The following is a 19987-nucleotide window of genomic DNA, read 5'->3' on the forward strand; positions in this document are numbered from 1 at the left end:
GTTGTATAACAATAGAAATTAACAAGATAGTTCAATCCAAGTTGTGCCTTCAAATGGAGGAAGAATGCCCTGGTTCTAAAGAAGGAGGATGCAGCGTCACTCAATACAGCATTTCGTGATGGACAGCATAGACCACCAGCTCAGATGGCGTTTATATCATCACAAAAACTAAGTCAGCTATCATCTCACAATTTTCTGGAAGACATTCACAGCCTTGTCTTTCCCACAGCAGTGATCTGGGCCTACTGTCATGGACTGACCTATCATCGCACTGTGCACTGATGACATGCACACCAGGGCCTACTGCCTTAGACTAAGCTATCATCTCACCATGCTTGTGAAGACAGGTACAATGTACATGGCCATCTCTTCTTTACCGCAGGCATAAGGGCCTAACGAAAAAGATTTTGGATTCGCCGTCGTAAAAACAGAATTGTAACAGCTACTGTCATCAGCTTGGTTGTGACAGGGTCGAGGACGAGCGAAGCCGGCTGGTAATTAATATTCGGATCGTGGACATTGTAGCAGCTACTGTCATCAGCTTGGTTGTGACAGTGTCAAGGACGAGTGAAGCCGGCTGGTAACTACTATTCAGATCTTGGACATTGTAGCAGCTACTGTCATCAGCTTGGTTGTGACAGGGTCTAGGACGAGCGGAGCCGGCTGGTAACTACTATTCAGATCGTGGACATTGTAGCAGCTACTGTCATCAGCTTGGTTGTGACAGGGTCTAGGACGAGCGGAGCCGGCTGGTAACTACTATTCAGATCTCGGACATTGTGACAGCTACTGTCATCAGCTTGGTTGTGACAGTGTCTAGGACGAGTGAAGCCGGCTGGTAACTACTATTCAGATCGTGGATATTGTAGCAGCTACTGTCATCAGCTTGGTTGTGACAGGGTCTAGGACGAGTGAAGCCGGCTGGTAACTACTATTCAGATCGTGGACATTGTAGCAGCTACTGTCATCAGCTTGGTTGTGACAGGGTCTAGGACTAGTGAAGACAGCTGGTAACTACTATTCAGATCTCGGACATTGTAGCAGCTACTGTCATCAGCTTGGTTGTGACAGGGTCTAGGACGAGTGAAGCCGGCTGGTAACTCCTTTTCAGATCTCGGACATTGTGACATGTACTGTCATCAGCTTGGTTGTGACAGTGTCCAGGACGAGCGAAGACAGTAATTGGTAACTACTATTCAGATCTTGGACATTGTAGCAGCTACTGTCATCAGCTTGGTTGTGACAGGGTCTAGGACTAGTGAAGCCGGCTGGTAACTACTATTCAGATCTCGGACATTGTAGCAGCTACCGTCATCAGATTGGTTGTGACATGGTCCCTACAGGGAGACATACAAGACATATGCCTTCCCAAATCAAATATGTGTAAGTGCTTGATTTCAATTTAAACAGTTTTTGTAAATCGCTCACTGATAAATGATCGAGATATTAATTGCAACTTGTGTCGATAACAGCAGAAATAAAAACGTGGAAAAGATTATCCTTCATTAGAAGATTGATAGCATTCAGATTCAAATTGCTTTCACAGAAGAAGAAACACTTTTAATTTCGCATATATATATTTATTTTTTCAAAGGTTTTCTATAGATTTAAAAACTTTCAAAGAAGATTATACATGACACCATGGTTACTGACGAAGACATTATATCAAATTTAGGTTTGTGACCCGTCACAGCAAAACAAGGCACATGTCTCTCCGAGCTTGGCAGGTTGAGACAGACTGGTTGTTCATTTCTCTGTGATGTCTACATTTTGAGGAATACGAGTACATTGATTTCTTCCATAATGTGTCATGGTGTCCTCAAGGGTCATCTTCTATGCGTCATGCGTCTTGTTTTGCTATGACAGGTAATCATTTGTGCATTGTTTCTTTAAAGCACAGAGGCAAAGAAAGAGATATTACTCATAATGTCCCCACTACAAAAAAACTGTCAACTCTTTGACACATAATGAACAGATTTTGTCCCCAATACATGTAGCAACGTAATGACAACATGGAAAGATCATGCATAAATATTGCTCACCTTGGGGGAAATTTTACAAAAATCATTTCAGCAATACTTTTTTTGGAAGAACTATTTTTAATACTGACAACTGCAAGAGGGGAAAGTGCGTCAGCCAGAAACACCTCTGGTCCATTCAGGAATCAGGTTGATGATAGGCAGGTCTTCGCATTAACAGACAGATAACTGAATTTCTAAACGAAGGCTATTGAAGTCTTAAGACTATTGACGGCCTATTCTAATCATAATTCGAATTCATGTACAAAATCTTCTGGAAGTGATCTTTATTGAGGTTTTCCAGACTTTCTTTGGTGTTCTTGCAGTTAGGGATTGGCGAATTATGCAGTGCCCTTCTATTGAAAATGATTACTGAATGGACGATAATGTTTATATTTGTTCTAAACTCAAATAATATGTACAGAAGTGCATGTAATCAAGACAACAGCAATAATGCATGGAGAATAATAACAATAGTAATAATGATAATAATACAGATGTACATGTAGTAATAATTTTTTTCATATCAGCACCTAAATGTTCGAGATGGGTCAAGCAGGTCATCCTGTGTGTCCAGTTATTGGTCAAACTTGATGACAGTTCACAGGCTCTGTGAATTTTTTCCTCCTACCCACTTTTTAGCCATGTCGGCTGTCACTTTTAGCCATATTTTAGCCATATTGAGTCAGCTCCAGCCATTGCCGATCGTTTGTCCATCTTGGGGCCGACCCCACAGTAAGAGACAAGACCACTAATGAATATTCATAGGTTGGAGCCGACCCCACGGTAAGAGACAAGACCACTAATGAATATTCATAGGTTGGAGGGTCCAGGCCTATCTATTAGACGAGTGCATGTTTTTTACTCTCAAGTACATATTTGGAGAGGTATTGAAAAAATATTTGTTGTGGCAAGTCTACAGATATAAAGAAATTATTTGATGAAAAAATTAATTTCGAATTTTGCTAATTGGGTAATAGGGGGCGTGTTTTGAGTTTTTTCTGCCAGTTGGCTGAAAAGAGTGGAAATATCAAAGTCTGTCTAATTTGTCGATTAAAAAAAAATTTCCGTGGTCAATCACCATTTTATTTTTCACCATTTACTTGCCCGACTGTCCGGAATAACATAATCTAAATTTCAGATTCACAACACCACGCGTTCTTTGATGCGTCGCGGTCAAACATTGACAATTTAACTGCTAAAAGGCTTAAAAAATCAATTGTGGTCTTGTCTCGTAACATGTGCAAGAATGGCAGCTCGCCAGTACTGAGACTAGCCAATCAACGAACGATTCGAGGAACCCGTGACCGGAGACTCCATGGCAACGAAGCGAGCGGGAAACGAGCCGATAATGTATGCGTAAGGCGACCAGCAGCGCCACCAAAATCACTAGCGGCAAAGGGTAGAACTACAATGCAGATAGCAACCACGTGTGCTAGCGCGGCCGCCCGCAAATAATTATAATTAAGTTTAACTGACTAACGATCGTTCCTTGGTGCATTTGGTGTGGAAGTGGATCTCTTTGATAGACTTTGACCAATTTTCGCACAACACTAACAAACCAATCTTTGACCCATCTTAGTCTTTAATCTACACATTATTTCATATCATTCAGTGACAATGCTACATCCTATCCTAAGCTCTTGTCACATTCCAATTATAAATTAGCAGTTTTCTTATAAAACTTGTACAAAATGTGGTATATATTCCACTGGAAGAAAATAGTACATGCTTGCAGAGTATAAAAGCACTAGTGGCGTTCTATTTCACCACAGTTGGCCCAATCACCACGCGTTAAACATATGTATGGTCTCCTGCAGGTTCTAGCCAACCGCAGGTGAAATGAACTTGTACATGAACTGATACACACAGTTTAACCCTTTAATAGCCAATGAGTATGCTGAAAAGTTACTTCCCAATAGGGAAATAATGTTGTTGTGATAACTTTAAACCCCTATGGATGATAAAACTTTTTCCCTTTTCACCATATGGGACAAGCGCCAGCTTTTGTGCAGATGAGGTCACATACTGCAACTTTTACTCATCGAAAATACCTTTGGTCATGAAAGGGTTACATGAGATTGCAACATAAATAAACATGGAGGAAGAATATGGATTATATGTATATTGCATACCGGTATATTGGGCATAGTTTAAGCCATTTCTATACTTTGGTTTGAGACAGAAGTTTACAGCTTGCACATTGACAGATTTAAGTACATTTTCCACAGGATCCACAGTTGACTTCGGCCCAATAATCTTTCCATTTTCCAGAGCATTTGTGAAGCAAAAAACCTTTGGAAAAATGGCGATAATTTCGGTGGGGTTGAAATGATGTATCACAATGTGTTTCAAACTTGGAAGCGGATTCAGATTTTACCTCTAACTACGTTTCCAGTAAAATCTCTCCAACAGATTTAAAATTCTCATAGGCTTTGATCACAAGATGACAGGGTTTGACACTGATTGTAGGTCAGTGTGACCACCAAGTCTTGTCTGCCTGCAACAACGACCACAAACAAGCCATGTTTGCTGGAGGTGAACAGGATTGCAATGGTGCTTTACTCGAAGTGACTAATTTCTTAACTCAAACTGACTACTGATCAATGTGTACATGTCTACATGATCCCGAGACAAAAGACAACACCTACAATTGACACAATTTTTGTTACGACGTCCACTACATTGAATGGTCTATAAAGACTATAGCAGAAATGAAAATGTGGTGCATGTTTATACAGTGGAGTTTGCAAGAAGCAAAACAGCAATACCTTGACATTTTATGCAGGAAAACTGTTTCATCAGCTTTGGCCTGCCCGCATTCAGGGTTGGCTCAACCATTCACATTATCGCCATTGGTAAACTCAAGACATGATCAGCAGACACTGAAAATGATTTGGCGACGATATTGAACTCAAGTTACAAATGACACTGTATTATAATACATGTATATCCATGGTCAACCTTCTGCTTCTCTGAAGGGTGACCATGCATTATAGCTTCTCTGAAGGGTGACCATGCATTATAGCTTCTCTGAAGGGTGACCATGCATTATAGCTTCTCTGAAGGGTGACCATGCATTATAGCTTCTCTGAAGGGTGACCATGCATTATAGCTTCTCTGAAGGGTGACCATGCATTATAGCTTCTCTGAAGGGTGACCATGCATTATAGCTTCTCTGAAGGGTGACCATGCATTATAGCTTCTCTGAAGGGTGACCATGCATTATAGCTTCTCTGAAGGGTGACCATGCATTATAGCTTCTCTGAAGGGTGACCATGCATTATAGCTTCTCTGAAGGGTGACCATGCATTATAGCTTCTCTGAACGGTGACCATGGATTATAGCTTCTCTGAAGGGTGACCATGGATTATAGCTTCTCTGAAGGGTGACCATGCATTATAGCTTCTCTGAAGGGTGACCATGGATTATAGCTTCTCTGAAGGGTGACCATGGATTATAGCTTCTCTGAAGGGTGACCATGGATATACATACTTAGGGTACTTACACCCCCAGTATCTGAAGTACACTGTTCTAATGCATTAACTGGAAGAGTCCAAACAGGGAAATTGGGGTGTAAAGGTTAAAACAATGAGCCAACCCTATCTGCACATTATACAGAAGTCATTCAAAATGTTGACAGGCCCTTGACCCCCAATCTGTTTCATAAATGGCCCCTTGAAAGCCAAAAGTGCAACCGCCTGACTAGATTCTATGTGCACTAGATATACAGTGCAAGTATTTACACATTAAAAATGCAATGAGTACAAAAATCTCAAGACATGAGTATTAACCTCCAAATTATCTGATGTATGAGAATTTAAATTGTGTGAAATTTCTTTACTTTTCTAAGGGGATTCTTCTCCCTTGATGCAGATGTCAACAAATTCAGAAAACTTGCGAATTTCCATAACTATTTCCTGGGATAGTGAATCACCCTCACTGTGACCATTCTATCACTGTGTTCTTCATTGCTGGTTCCATGCGGAGAGTTTCGGCTACTTCCCAGCATACGTGGGGTTCTTGTACGTTGAGATCGCATGCTTGTAAATAGGATTCTCTCCCTGAAAAACAAAATAATGCGATAAGTCTGACCCATCACACCAAAATCAGTAGCAAGTGACCACCTTTTGATACAAGACACATCTTTGTATCTTTTGTGGTGGCTGAGATATTAATCAAGCTTTTTATGACAATCGTTATCTAATTTCCTTTCAGAAGACTTCTACAATCGTCTTCAAGAGCACAACAGACAAGAGTACAGAGATCTGGAAGCATATTTAACAAACGAATTCTTACCGTGTCCCATTTCGCATTCTGCCTCTCCTTCTCAAATTTGGCGACCTCACGTCTGTCGTGGATCGTGGTCCAGAGCTTCCAGATGAGCAGGAGGAAGAGGCCAACTAAGACAATACCTCCAATCACGCCAAGAACAATGGCAAGAACATTGACTGCTGTGGGGCACACTGGAAACGAGAGGACATATTTGAAAACAGATGCCAATTTCATTTTTTTTGTGTTGAACGCTAGCCCCCTGGCAGTCAGTAGAAGAATCACAACACTTGGCATCATACACTGGCGATGGACACAAAGTATTTCTTGAATGATTGATTGGTCTGACCTATGCCCCAGTCTGGGTAAAGGGGATTAATTACCGGTAATAAACTAATTGACTTACATTTGGTCCTTTGGGCCTTGATGAGTATATTCCCGTACTGGTCATACTCATAGGTGAAGTAGAAGATACAGTCGTCGTCGTCTGTGAACTGGCAAAGACGTGCTTGATCCGTAGCTGTAAACAAGACAGAATTAGGGGAGCTGAGCCTCAAACTTCTTCTGAATACGACATCTAGCCTCATGAACAATATCAAGGGATGATACGTGATGGCCAACATACATAGGCAAATCTTATCTGCTGGCAACAAGAGACAACATTCTAGACAAAAATGAGGGGTGATTTGTAAAGGCCTGTACACAGGAATTGACAAGGAGGGCATGAGATATGTTGCTTTTCATAAAATAATGGCTTCCAGCAACACCGTGTTCAAATTCTCTTAACAGGATCACTGAAAAATCATCAAACTGCAACATACATGTACATGTAGTACAGACAACAGCGATACATACCACTGCCTTAAAGGGGATTGCCAAAGGAAAAAGAGAAGGCATGAATGATACTTTTTCTGTATTTTTCTTTGGAATCAATACAGTTATATAATGAATATTTCGATCCTGCGGGGAGGGTTCAGCCCTGCACTCAATCCTTTCTGATTTGTGCTGAGCTCAGTAAATTCATGATGTGGGTCAGCACAGTGATCATCAGGAAAGGAAAAGCATCTCATCAATATTAATTTCAGCTTCATGGCCCAGACCTACATGTAGGTGTTGGGCTGGACTTAGGCCAATGACATGTCAACACCAACCTTTAGCTTCAGGGACCATATCGATGTTGGTACAGTTGGCCTTACAGTACTTCTCGTCCAGAGGGCCGGTACTAAAGCCATGGCACTGGACGCAGGCCTTGCTGGCTTCACATTTACCAGGGCAAGTCTGCAAGGAAAACACTAACATGGTTTAAAGGGGTCAAACGGACGTTTTCTGAACCTCAAGAATAAGGATAAGTAAGATAAGACTTTGCCGACTGAATGATTAGAAATGACAGACTACACTACCAGTCATGGGTAGTTCTCCGAGGCACAACCTAACCGAGATTATCTGTATTCTTTCGACAGAAAACACATTTAAGAGCCACCGTGGCCTAGCTTGTTCCTATGAGACTCACTTTAAAACTTAAAGGTTGTATGTATTGATGTCTTGAAGTAAACTGGACGATTCAACAATGAAAGAAAATAACTTACCGGGCAATCCTCACAAGTTGGCCCACTGTAATACGTGTCCAGAGTACACGTGCACACGCCACAAGCACACGCTCCTTTACCATTACAGATGGCACCATTGCTCGCTCGACATGTCTCCCGACTTTTTGGACAGTCGCAAGACGGCCCTTCAAATCCCTCATTACATTTGCATGTGCCACATTTACACTTGCCTCTTTCTGGGCCTGGAAATGAAAATAAAGATGACTGATGGACTTTTGTTAGCGCTTCTGACCATGGACAGGTCACTTTGAAGCGTCACAGCCTGATCTAATCACCTGATCCTTGCAGGGCCCGTGGAGGCCATGGACTAGTGGCTCAGACCTCTGCTGTAGTTATTACAAAACTATAAAACTCAACTACACATTTATCATCACCAATACCGGTGTGCAAGGGATAGTAGTCCTAGGGCTGATAGTCCGTGTAACAATAGCCCACATTGCTAAATGTTTTGGTTCGGGTTAGCGGTACAATAGATCATGCTGCTTAATTGATCAAATACAATGCTACCGGACTATGACTCCAGGGGGACTATATCCGCTGTCACACCGGTACCACCACATCGTTAACTCGGGTTTCTTAATTCGGTATAAATTGTGTTTTGCGCTGAAACTATTTTTGATTTAGAGCAAGTCGAAAAGGTTTCATGACTGACCACCACAGATCTGTGAATTATCCGGAGCACGGCTGCAAGAGTAATCGTCACACTGGCAGAATTTTCCGCTGTATTTCTGCCCCGCTATCTGCCCCCTCTGGTTACATTCGCATTCACCACAGACACAGCGTCCAAAGCCGCTACACACGTCCGACGAATTGGTCCTGCAAGAAAAATAAAAATATTGGTACCAGTACGAAGTATCATTCAAAAGAGTTGAGAAGAGCTCACAACATACATGAAAGATAAAATAGTACATGTACTTCATCCAAGTGGGGCAGATTTTATGATTACACTTTTTAGAACTTTTCATAATTCAATTCAAATCTCACATTATCGGTAACAAAACAAGAATTAAGAAATAAAGAGCAGTCACAGTGTCGCATCTTTCGGCCCAACCGTCACAGTGTCGGCTTGGACTCTGTGAGGTACAGCTGCTTCCAAGCTACAAGATTCAGACGAACTTACTGTCGGCATGCCGCATCATAATCCTCACTGCTTGCATCAGATCCATCACACTCGCAGAACTTCCCATAGCGCCCCTGGTTACATGTGCACTGGCCGCACTCAAACGTGCCATTGCCATCGGTGCATAGCGGACTGTTCGGGATCTCTGCGCCTTCCTTCTCACAGGCGCAGTCACATTGCATCTCTAAGTTGAGGACGAGGCGCTCTGTCAGACCGACGGGATAGATCGCAAACTGTCGCTTCCGCTGGGCAGGGTCTTTTGGACATTCGCTGATGGAGACACTCACTTCAAAAGTAATCTGTAAAAAAGGTCGGAGGACGATAAGAAGAGTTAAGATGCAAAAGTTGCTGAAATCTATTCCCATAAAAATGTGATATTAAGGTGAAACTTTGCCTTTCCCAACCATGACTTGAGCCACAATTTATCCTCGATGATTAAACGTCAACTCCAAAGTCAGGTTGGAATCACTGAAGTGAAAGGTCCAACTCTGACAATGAATATCAACATTTAGCATTTACATCAATTTCTCTGATCTAATCTTGTTGACCTCATACTCACATTTGAACCAATTTTCAAGCCACCACATGTATTTGTATCCATCCAATGGTCACTGGAACACAAAATATTCATTATGAGTATAAACAGATGAAATTAAGTCAAACACAGAAGATCAGTTTGAAATGTAAGCTCTTGTAGAGCATCTACTGCATGTCTCCAAGGAGCAAACAAGCAGTGTGCTTCGGCACTATGCATGGCTATTTCAGGCCCGTTATAAGTACCATGTTGAAGTGGCCAACTGATTACCCGGACAATATGAATATGCACCTAATTAACCAGAAGATAACTCTATGGTGTATGCACAAAATCAATTCATGTATATTTCCGAAAAAAACCCAACTTACCCCAAACATTTAGACTTGAACTGAACTGTAATATTTTCAGCACCTGTTGTATGCATACTGACTTTAGATGTGATTTTCTGAAAATAGATGATCTTAGTTAGACGAATCTCGTAGTTTTTGCAGCGAAGGTAGTTTAGGACTAGTGGTAGGAATAACAAGAGAGATATAGAAACTACCAAAGGTAGCAGTGACATGGTTGCAGGGAAAGATGACATTTTTGGAAAATTGCAGCAAAAGGTTTTCAACTTACATTATAATTATCTCTCACAAGCTGCACAACATTTGAAGAATCATTAGCAAGTTCTCCGGATGTCGAGCCTTCAATAAACGAACTCAACTGGCCGTATATCGGCACCTGGTCCTTGGTAACGGCAAAGATCACGTTGACTTTATGCTCAGCGATCTTGGAAGCGATCTGGCTGATTGAGGGGTAGTCCTGTGTGGTACTTTCTGTGTATAGCCCGGTTGAATCAAGGTGACATTTGCCGTCGTTCGGTTTCACAATACCGCCGAGCTGTAAGAAATGGAGGAGAAAGCATTTTCAGAAATTTATCTCTACCCTCCCAATCACTAATGACATCCCAAAATCTGTGTATGTTATGTACAACGGACATGTAACCTATGCACAACCCTGCACATAGGCTTCACAATGGGCTGCACATAGGCCCTTGTGGAGTATAACAGTTCATATTTTGGCCTTCTTATCACAGTCATTTGTGATGGACTCTATGATTTGAGGAGAACTAGCTTTCCATTTACAACATCACCGATGCACTACATGTATGTACATGATACACAGCACGGTGTGCATTGGCTCTCCTTCTCAAATGCCTTCTCTTTGAGCTCAGGATCAATTATCAAACAAACAATGTGGTTAGTATAAATTTGAAAGTGGAAATGTGAGTGGAACAGTAAACTGGATAAGGAAGAGAAAATAAACTACATGTACCTACTAGCAAAACCTGAACAAATTTGACAATATCACAATATCACAAAGCAACAAAATTTAGTGAAGCTCTAATCTATTTACTCTTAATAGGCAAAACCCAAGTTGGAAATGATAAAACTAATGAAGTAAAAGGTCCACAAAAACGTAGCCATGATTTTGGAACCGAAATAAACGATTAAAACAAGAATGATACAACTGGTGTAAAGTTAAAGCGAACTGGAACCGCCGAGCGATTTATTCAACTTTTCGACTTTCACCGCCCGAGAAAGTCAAACTTCCAACTTCCTATTCGAGTTCAGATTTGTAGCTCCGCCCCCAGTGCCCGAGCATGCGCAGTTCAATTTGTTATTATTGAGAATCATGTGAGAATCACGTGAGTCATGCGATCTTTCATTCATGAATTTTCATAGTAAATTCCATAGTAGTGACGTCACTGAATGATTGACAGCTAGGCGCCATGTTTCATTCATGCCTCGTTCTGATCACCCGATACGCGGGAAATGAAAACGAGGTCATACGAACTGGCTTGGCGGTTCCAGTTCGCTTTAAGACGGAAGATTAGAACTTGTGACATCACACCTAGGAAAAAATGATGAACTATTATTTAAGCCATACAGCAGGTGGATATACATTTCCACTCATCCAGTGTATGCCATATGGACTCTAACTTTAACAGGTTTTTACAACTGCACATCTGTCATTCAGTTTTATTTTCTATATTCCACTGAGTGCAACTGATTCACCAACACAAAATCTTTGAAACTGTGTAATAAATGACCTGCTATATACACTGGATAAGTCAAAATATAACTTAACATTGAAGTCAGGGGTCTCAAAGATCAAATTTATTTGACGGGTGAAAAGCAAAAACGAACTTTTTACGAAGTTTTTTGGAATTCATTCCCTTCAGTTAACAATCCCTTCTTGAAAAAGTTTTTATCGAGATTTTTTTCTTTCCTATCAAAATTGACATTCATAAGAAATAATATTTCAGTGAGTACCCTGACATCTGTGAGGTGACTGTGAAGCAGACAAGACCGAGATTTGCCAAGCAGAGAAGCGATGTACACAGCGCCATCTACACATGACAACAAAACAAACCTTTCCGTCTCCCGCGTAATGAAAACCGGAGTCGGTAGAAAATACTACCATCTTTCTCGACTTGGCTCTCCAGCGTATTTGTTTCTGTTTAAAATAGTATAAGTATTAGTCTCAGGGGTCAAGAAGAAGGGGGTATAGATAGAAACCAGTACCTTCATATACCAAGTGGTATATGCACTATAAAATACACACAAGATTCACCCTGCATTGAAAAAGATTCAGAAGTGTACTTTTCTCTTTGCATCACTTTTTTTGGTGTGGGCCAATACCCGAGTGTGAAGAAGTTTTGGGTGCAATAAACCCAGGAGAACGTAATGTATGTACTGATCCTCCAAACAAGGTTGACTAGGCAGCCAATGTTGTACACACCAGCAATGCATGCAATGTGCAGGACTGCTTGCAATGTGCAGTATTGGCTGCCAAGGGACTAAAGGTACAACAATTGCCACCACCAGGGTATAATCTGGCAGCACCTGCAGTGCAATTCAGTTGTGTTCAAAATACCGGGGTATGGTACTAAGCTTTGCGATGACAAATCTTAATACGACAATTGACATTTCTGAATCTTTTTGATGCAACAAATTCTACAAACTACCAAGCATTCCCAGCATGCCAATTTACCCACCTTGCCATCTCCGGCCAAATGAAAATTATGGTCTGTTGAGAATACCAACATGCGGCGAGCACGGTCGCGCCAGCCGATTTGATCCTAGAGGCCATGCAAAGCAGAGCGACACAATTAAAGCAGGGGACATGCAGCCAGGGTAGGCAAGAATTATCATAAGGTTGGCACTGAAACTAGCTTGCCATGTTAATTTGAATATTTCTAAAGGCATCCTCCATTCTAATTCTATTTTTTCCGAAATGTCAACAGACAGGCACTGAAGTTCAATATGCAAAGGTATGGTGTTCTTCATATCACTCTGGGTAAAGGTACTTAGCTGAACTAAGGAATGTGACCAGATCACATTTGTGACCCGTCACAGCAAAACCAGGCGCATGTCGCTCTGAGCTTGGCAGGTTGAGACGGACTGTTTGTTCATTTCTCTATTGTCTGCCTTTTGTGAAATCTGAGGACATCAATTTCTTCCATTATCTCCTGGTGTCATTTAGGCTCTTCTTCTGTGCGACAAGCGCCTGGTTTTGCTATGACGGGTCACATTTACCAAAAGATAGTGGTGAGTACAGCTCTTTCACGGAGTCAACTATTGAAAAGCCAGCTGCCCAGGGCTGTGTATAAACATTACTCTTTGTGATCACAATATTACAGCTTTGTGATAAGAGGTCAGCCAAGCACCTTTGGCCAGATCTATCTGCAAAACACTATAGCTGTCTAGAGACACGATGCCTCAAGGATGAGTGAACAGGCGATGATGATTACCCAAAGAGTGGCTGCACAATTCAAATAGACTATAAGGAATTCTGTTATGAAGGATGTCAAAATGCAATTGATCAGCAAGCATTTCTAAGTAGGATGTTGAGGAAAATACTGTCCCAATTATGTCATAATGTCAATGAATTTGAGTTACAACTGTACTCAAGTATCCAAGGCTGTGAGTGATGATGCATGAGGTCTGAAGAGAGATGCAGCTGCAAGCCAGGGCCCCCCACCTTGAAGCTAATAAGCTGAATACAGCTAGAATTGAATGATTAAGACATAAAATAACACAACTAATGCAGAGATATTACAAAACAGGACAAATGCAGTTTCAAGAACTTTTTGAAAAATTTACTTGAGATTAAAGTATTACTCTTTATCTTAAGAACAGATTCTCAGTCATCTTCTCAAAGTTAAACCTCTTTCTTACCATATTCTATTATTCTGATAGACACCAGATATCTTGAAAGAAAGAACCGAGGCAGAAACAAGCTCACTTATGAAATGATTTGTAAGCCGTTGGAACTAATCGATATCAATGAGATGGTAGAACTTTTCGGACGCATCCTCAAATTGTTTCAATGAACTTGATAGAATCACTATTGTGTTCTGTTTCATGTGTTTGATTCAATACTTACATCACAGACGATAGCCTGCATAATAGCATCAAACCCTCCCTCAGGGCCGTCAAGATTTCCGGAAACCTTGGCGGCATCGACTTGATCCTGGAAACAAATAAACAAAGAATAACACCAAATATGTATACACAAGAGTAAGATTCAAACAAGTCAACTGCCAATACTTGAACCTTGGCCATTTCTGACAGATTGAAAGTCCTGGTTTTTCTGTTATGTCATTCCGACCTTTAATGATAATATATATCAGAAAGTCACATCTTGCGTTTGTCAGATACTCTAAATCTCAAGTCCTGTGGTATGCTTCATTCATACAAGCAGTTTGATTTATAGAAGATTTTGACAAGCAGACAAGCTCCCTTCCATGACCATCAAGACATTGCCAATTATTAGCTCTGCAGGTGAGAGCCAGAATTTACTTACAGAAAATTCAGCTGTATTCTCAGTGAGGGGCATGTGGTTCAGGAAACCATATGGAGGCACACAGTTAGGACATGGTTCCTGTAGCCTGTAGAAGAATTAGAGTGTAATCATTAGAAATGATAGAATTTATAATGGGAGCTGCTGGAGAGGTTTTTCCTGGCACTTAAAAGAGTTACAACAGCACCAGGCTATAAAACAGATTCATATTTGACTCCTATTATTGTTTATTGAGGTCTGTCATGTACTTCAACGATGAATTGATCTCCAAGTCGAGCTACTTACTTTCTTGGTACTGTACTGACATACGGCATAACCTTCTTGTCCACAAAGGATCCAAAGCCTAGCCGGAAATTCTCAGTGATCTCTGACATACTTTTGGCTGGAAAATTCAATTAAGGAGTTGAAAATGGAACAATTATGGCTGAATTCATCCTCCAGTTACTCAAAGTTGCTGGACACACTTAAAATTCAGTCACCATATTCTGTTCATCCAGAAGCCAAACTATTGGAGCAGTAAGCGACATATTTTGATGCGTTCAATCATCCAAGTTTACATCTCAATGCAAGATGAGTTGCCAGCTTATAAATCATTATCACGATTATGAAGACTTTAGCATAGGACACAGGGTGGTGGCTGTGTCAGTCCTCAGTCACCAAGATTCTTGAAAAATTGCAATGTTCTATCAATAACACTAAATTTCGGCACCTTCCGGTGGACTCTTGATAGGATTGGGTCAAACCTGAGTGGGAATGAGTAACGAGCCAAACAACTGCTGTTTCAGTACCTAACAAGTTTCCAAGAGCAGCAATTTTGTCTTTGTCATCTTCCATGGAGTTGGACAAGTCCATGAGATAGTAGAGATCGACTGGGTAGTTCTCTGCCTCTCGGAAAGTCATGTTGAATTTGAAAGGTCGATCTGAAATTTTGAAATGGGATAACATGGACTTTATAAGGTTTCTTGCGATTTCTGATGTTGCACTTTGTTGTCTACGCATCAGTTCAGTAGAATTTAGATGACGTGCTCAATCAGCGCCAGAACTTGAGCATTTCCGACTGGTACCCATTATGACCTAGGTGGAGTTAGGCATGTAAGGGTAAGAGACCTGCCCAGAGTCTCACGCTAACAGTGGGGATGGAGCACCGACCTCATGACCGCTAGTCAGAGACCCACGCCACTACACCGTGGCGTTCCTTCAATGTACACACTTTATTTTGATGACTTACTTGGCCTAATATGGACATGCATCTCCTGCGGTGCAATCTGGATGGCATCCACATTCTTCTCAGCATTTTGTAATGGATTATTCTGAAATAGAAAGGGATCAAACATAGTTTAAAATGAGCTGAACAATAGATTGTTCCATTAGTATTACTGTACTGTATTAGCAGAGTTTCTGACTTTCTGACAATGGTCAAGAACTTTGAATATCAAATCGGGGCTAGCAGTCAAGAGTCCCTGGTTTGAAGCCCACAGATAGATCTCTTTGTCTGACAGCCTTTCTAACCAAAAGTGATGAAATGTACAAACCGTGACGACAGTTTCGATGTGGTCAGGGAAGACAATATGTTTTTCAGAACAGCCGTATGACTTGAGATTATTGATATGATCACATCGCTCATAATTTTTCGGTGGGGCATCGAAGCCGTCAGCCATACACCAGGCACAGTGATGGGCGGCCGTAAAACAGCTTCCGCACGTCTTCTGGGAGGTGCAGTCGTTTTCACCAGCGTTTCCAGAAATTTCTACTGCTAATGATGGCGCCGCTATCCCCAAGGCAAATATGAGGAGGTTTAGGACAGGGTTCATCCTGCCGATAGGCTTGGAAGATCTGGAAAATATGTAGAAGATGACAATAAGTGCTTGACAAGATTCTCCTTCACGGTCTACTTGGTAAAAAACCTTTCATATTTTTTGTAATATTTGTTCTCGGTGGCTGTGCAGTGTGATGTAGCTGTCTCTTTTCCCTACAGACTATGATTATGATGTCTCTCTGGGCTCTGGTGCCAATCGAATGGCCCATTTTGTATCATCATAGGGTGTATAGGTATGAACATTCATGTAAGATAGGATTACATAGAAATCCATATATAGAAATCAACATCGTGCTGTTGCAGTTGCTAAGGCTGTTTGATGCCTCCTACGCTGAGTCGGTACCCTTCCTTTGGTCAGCAGGCCTACCTATCAATAACTTGTTTTGGTTACTCTTTCTATACTTTATTTAGTACGACGTTTCTACCAGTGTTCCCTGACGTTTCTACCAGTGTTCCCTGGTCGTTGTCAAGTGTACAAGTGATTGGCACAGGTTTGGTGTTATATAACAGACCAGTTACCTTTCAAAGAAGGCCTACCTATACAAAGTACTTCACATGAAGTCTGTATGTAACTTCGGTGATTGAAATATATGAACTAAATGAAGGGGATATCATACATGTACCTGAATCATCGTTCAGACTGGACTCAGGTAACCAGCATGTGGTTTGTAAACCTGAGTATCCTGAGCTAAATATAAAACCATGACTGTGGTTACAAAACATTCCCAAGATTATGGAGAAGAGTCAGCTGGCAATCCTTCTACATAAGTCAAGTAAATGTATGAGTGTTCTTTAGCAACCGTAGCCTGGAGATCGACTCACGAAACACAGGCCTCACTTCCGCATCACTCGGAAAAACAAATCATCTTTTTCTCCGCTGATATCACACAACAAGACAAAGAACTTCTGACATATGATTTAAAGATAGGAGATAGAGTTTTGAGTTCCGGGGAATAATGTTAATATAATAGCACGGACTGCATTCTTTCATTTCCAGCAATGAACTTATTGAACTGGTTCTGACTTCCGTTCCTGATAGAGCTATCTGTGTAAATTTTTAAAATTTGATTGACTAATAGATGGGCTATTGATGATTCATCTTCCCCACCATTTGAGCAGCACTTATGTACATTACATTGTAAACTATGACACATATCCTCTTGCTGTACAAGTACAGTATTTTACAATACAATGAGGCTCATTTTGTAACACTCTAAATAATCCGTTCCAACTCATTCTGTCCCCATCAGAGACGGACTTGAGTCAGTCACTGTAATTTGGACTTGGAGCAATAAAGAAGTTTTCAATTCAAAGTTTATTTAATTCATGACCTATAGGCCTTATTTACTATGGTAACAGTCGCACTACAAGTACCATCATATCAATTTCAATAGATCCCTGCCAAAACTGCTGGCAGACATGATGACATAAATATCCAGACTAATTCACTGACAATATCAAGTCGTGTCAGAATGTTTTAAAAGTGGGTTAAAAGTTTTACGATAAAGATTTATGTGATGCGGCATTCTAAAAATTGCCGGAGGATTCTCCAATTAGACGGGCAATTATCGACATCCAATTACCCCAAAGTACAGCCTCAGCCATGCTGGTCCCATGACAGTAGTATACATCTGCACCTTCACAGATTTTTATCAACGGTTTCAGATGACACATTTACAGATAACTGGTACATGTAACTTATTGCATATTGACATGATTGAGAAGCTCAAATCAGAAGAGAATGTCACTTTTCTGCTCTGCTTGTATCATGGGCGGGTGTCACTGTCAGGAGCAAAAAGGCAAGGTCTTCCCTTATGGAGCCAAGCCACTATTTATTAGTTTTTCTGGGAGTTTCTCAAAGCTTGGGTCTTTTATTCAAGCCTTGAAATCAAGATCATCGTTGTCTACAAATTCAATGCCAAGACCTCAGGGACATAACAATGTAAGTAGAATAGCATTTGCAAAACGTTTAGCTGTCATGTAAACATTGCAGAGGTATAAAGGTGTACATTTTTATAAGGTTTCATACTTCCCTTAGATTCTAACTCTTCAAATTCAGTGCCGGCCTCCAGGCATGGCAAAGGGTAACCTCATCAAAAACCATAAATGTGACCCACCACGACAATTCTGACAGTTGCCATACAAAATTTTATTCTTCACCGACCGGCAACTGAGTACACGGTAGAGTTTATTGTCTGAATTGAATAATACATTTAGCATGGCTTTGTGGGGGGTCATCAATGTTCTCTTGTGGTGTGAACAATGTTTAATTCCGATATCAACAGGCGCATCATGTGTGGTACCAGGCATCCGGGTACTGCATGCAATGGTGTGAAAACAACAGAGTGTGCAATCTTGCTCTCCATGATTCTATGAAACATTTGGGTTTATTACTTTTGTAGTTGTTCAGGCAGACAAGCATAACAGGGCTCCAGCGTATTATGTAATTATAATTTAACCTCTTCCATTCACCAGAATAACTGCAGATGCAACCAGCAAAATTTCGATTGGACATTATTGGGACGCAATGATTTAAATGGATGTTTTCAAAGAAGTTTGTTTTGGCGCTGACCATTCAGTGAGTCATGCATTTCACCGTGAACAAAGGGTCACAGGGGCTTATGGCATTGTAAACTAAAACTATAACTGCACTTGTACCACACCGGCGCCCCACACACAGGGAATAGGCCTTTCCGAGGAAGACGAATCGGCCCCAAAACAAATTAAATTCACACACTCAAGAGTCAGAATACGTCAGAAGGCCTAAGCCGACTTCGGACAATGCCTAGAGACACAGCGATCCTTTGTTCAAGGTGAAACGCACGACTGGTCAGCACCAAAAAACCAAACTTCTTCGAATTCGTCTATCAGTTATCACTCAGATCACCCCGTCACGGCATCAGTGCGTGAGAATGGAGTGATTACATTTGCCATAGCAGTACCTATGGCAAAAAAGATTAATTTCTTGCTCTAAGTGAGCATTGTTTGCTTGCAAATCTTAATCCATGAGCATTGTACATTTCATGTGTGCATGAGGTAGTGTATTCATCATGATGTTGTAGGCCTACCTAGCATCCTAGCATGCATTCATCTGGTTGGTGAAAATTTGACTGTGGGACAAAAACTTGAACATTTCTAACAGGGTTGAAAGTGAAATTGATATAAAATAGCCTACCTGTGAAAGAACAGGATTGATTCCTTAGCAACAGATAATGTAATGGTGGAAAAAAAACCCTCAAATCTTGTATAATCGGGCAAATAAGAAGTGAAAATCGATCAACAGGTCAAGTCCAAATTACGATTGTTTCGCTCCCGGAACCTTTTCGCCCCCAGTCGTTTCGCTCCCTTGGACTTTAGTTGGGATTGAGAAAGTATCAAGGGAAAGCACATAATATGCTTTCTGGGGTTATCAAATCAACAAAGAAGGAATCGTTTGGCCATCTGCTGTGTGATCTTTGGCAGGTCAGGAGCACATTTTTTTATCAAATCCCATTTACTTCTTATTTCAAGTGTTTTTGTTCTCAGACACTTGTTGGAAAAAGAAGGACCAAATTTGCCATTGCCGATGGCCCAGATAAATATACTGTTCTTGCTGTTCTTGCTTTTTCAGACCGTCCCCGCTCGCTCTGCCCCGTTGGCGTGGCCTCTGTTGGCGAGGATGGCGTAGTTGACTCTCTTAGGTCTCTCCTCCTCGACGACAGATACTGCTCCCCGGGGTCGCGCGAGAGGGGGCTGGTCAAACTTTTGGTACGAGCTTTTTAATCATGT

The 19987-nt window shown here is 41.2% G+C and overlaps 1 protein-coding gene across 1 annotated transcript; it reads right to left on the reverse strand.

Annotated features, from left to right (window-relative positions):
* Positions 1-1570: 1570 nt before the first annotated feature.
* On the reverse strand, positions 1571-19526 carry LOC135500087 (integrin beta-PS-like). The gene is made up of 18 exons (XM_064791246.1): positions 19395-19526; positions 15936-16236; positions 15632-15713; positions 15192-15323; positions 14689-14785; positions 14407-14491; positions 13987-14073; positions 11971-12054; positions 10171-10434; positions 9921-9997; positions 9577-9628; positions 9018-9316; positions 8550-8713; positions 7877-8079; positions 7442-7568; positions 6697-6810; positions 6318-6484; positions 1571-6082 (listed from the first exon to the last, which is right to left on the reverse strand). Exons 2-18 carry the CDS (start codon positions 16212-16214, stop codon positions 6017-6019), a joined length of 2379 nt encoding a protein of 792 aa, XP_064647316.1. The 5' UTR covers positions 16215-16236; positions 19395-19526; the 3' UTR covers positions 1571-6016.
* Positions 19527-19987: the final 461 nt, after the last annotated feature.

This window comes from Lineus longissimus, chromosome 16 (genome assembly GCF_910592395.1).
Source record: "Lineus longissimus chromosome 16, tnLinLong1.2, whole genome shotgun sequence".
In the NCBI taxonomy this organism is placed as follows: Eukaryota; Metazoa; Nemertea; class Pilidiophora; order Heteronemertea; family Lineidae; genus Lineus; species Lineus longissimus.

Bases quoted from the DNA above. Each gene is read 5' to 3' on its own strand.
- LOC135500087 (XM_064791246.1), bottom strand. From the start codon at position 16,214: ATGAACCCTGTCCTAAACCTCCTCATATTTGCCTTGGGGATAGCGGCG. The intron at 9,998-10,170 runs GTAAGTTGAAAA...ATCTATTTTCAG, and splicing joins TTGTGAGAGATAATTATAAT to AAAATCACATCTAAAGTCAG. The intron at 9,629-9,920 runs GTAAGTTGGGTT...TTTGTGTTCCAG, and splicing joins TTCAAGTCTAAATGTTTGGG to TGACCATTGGATGGATACAA.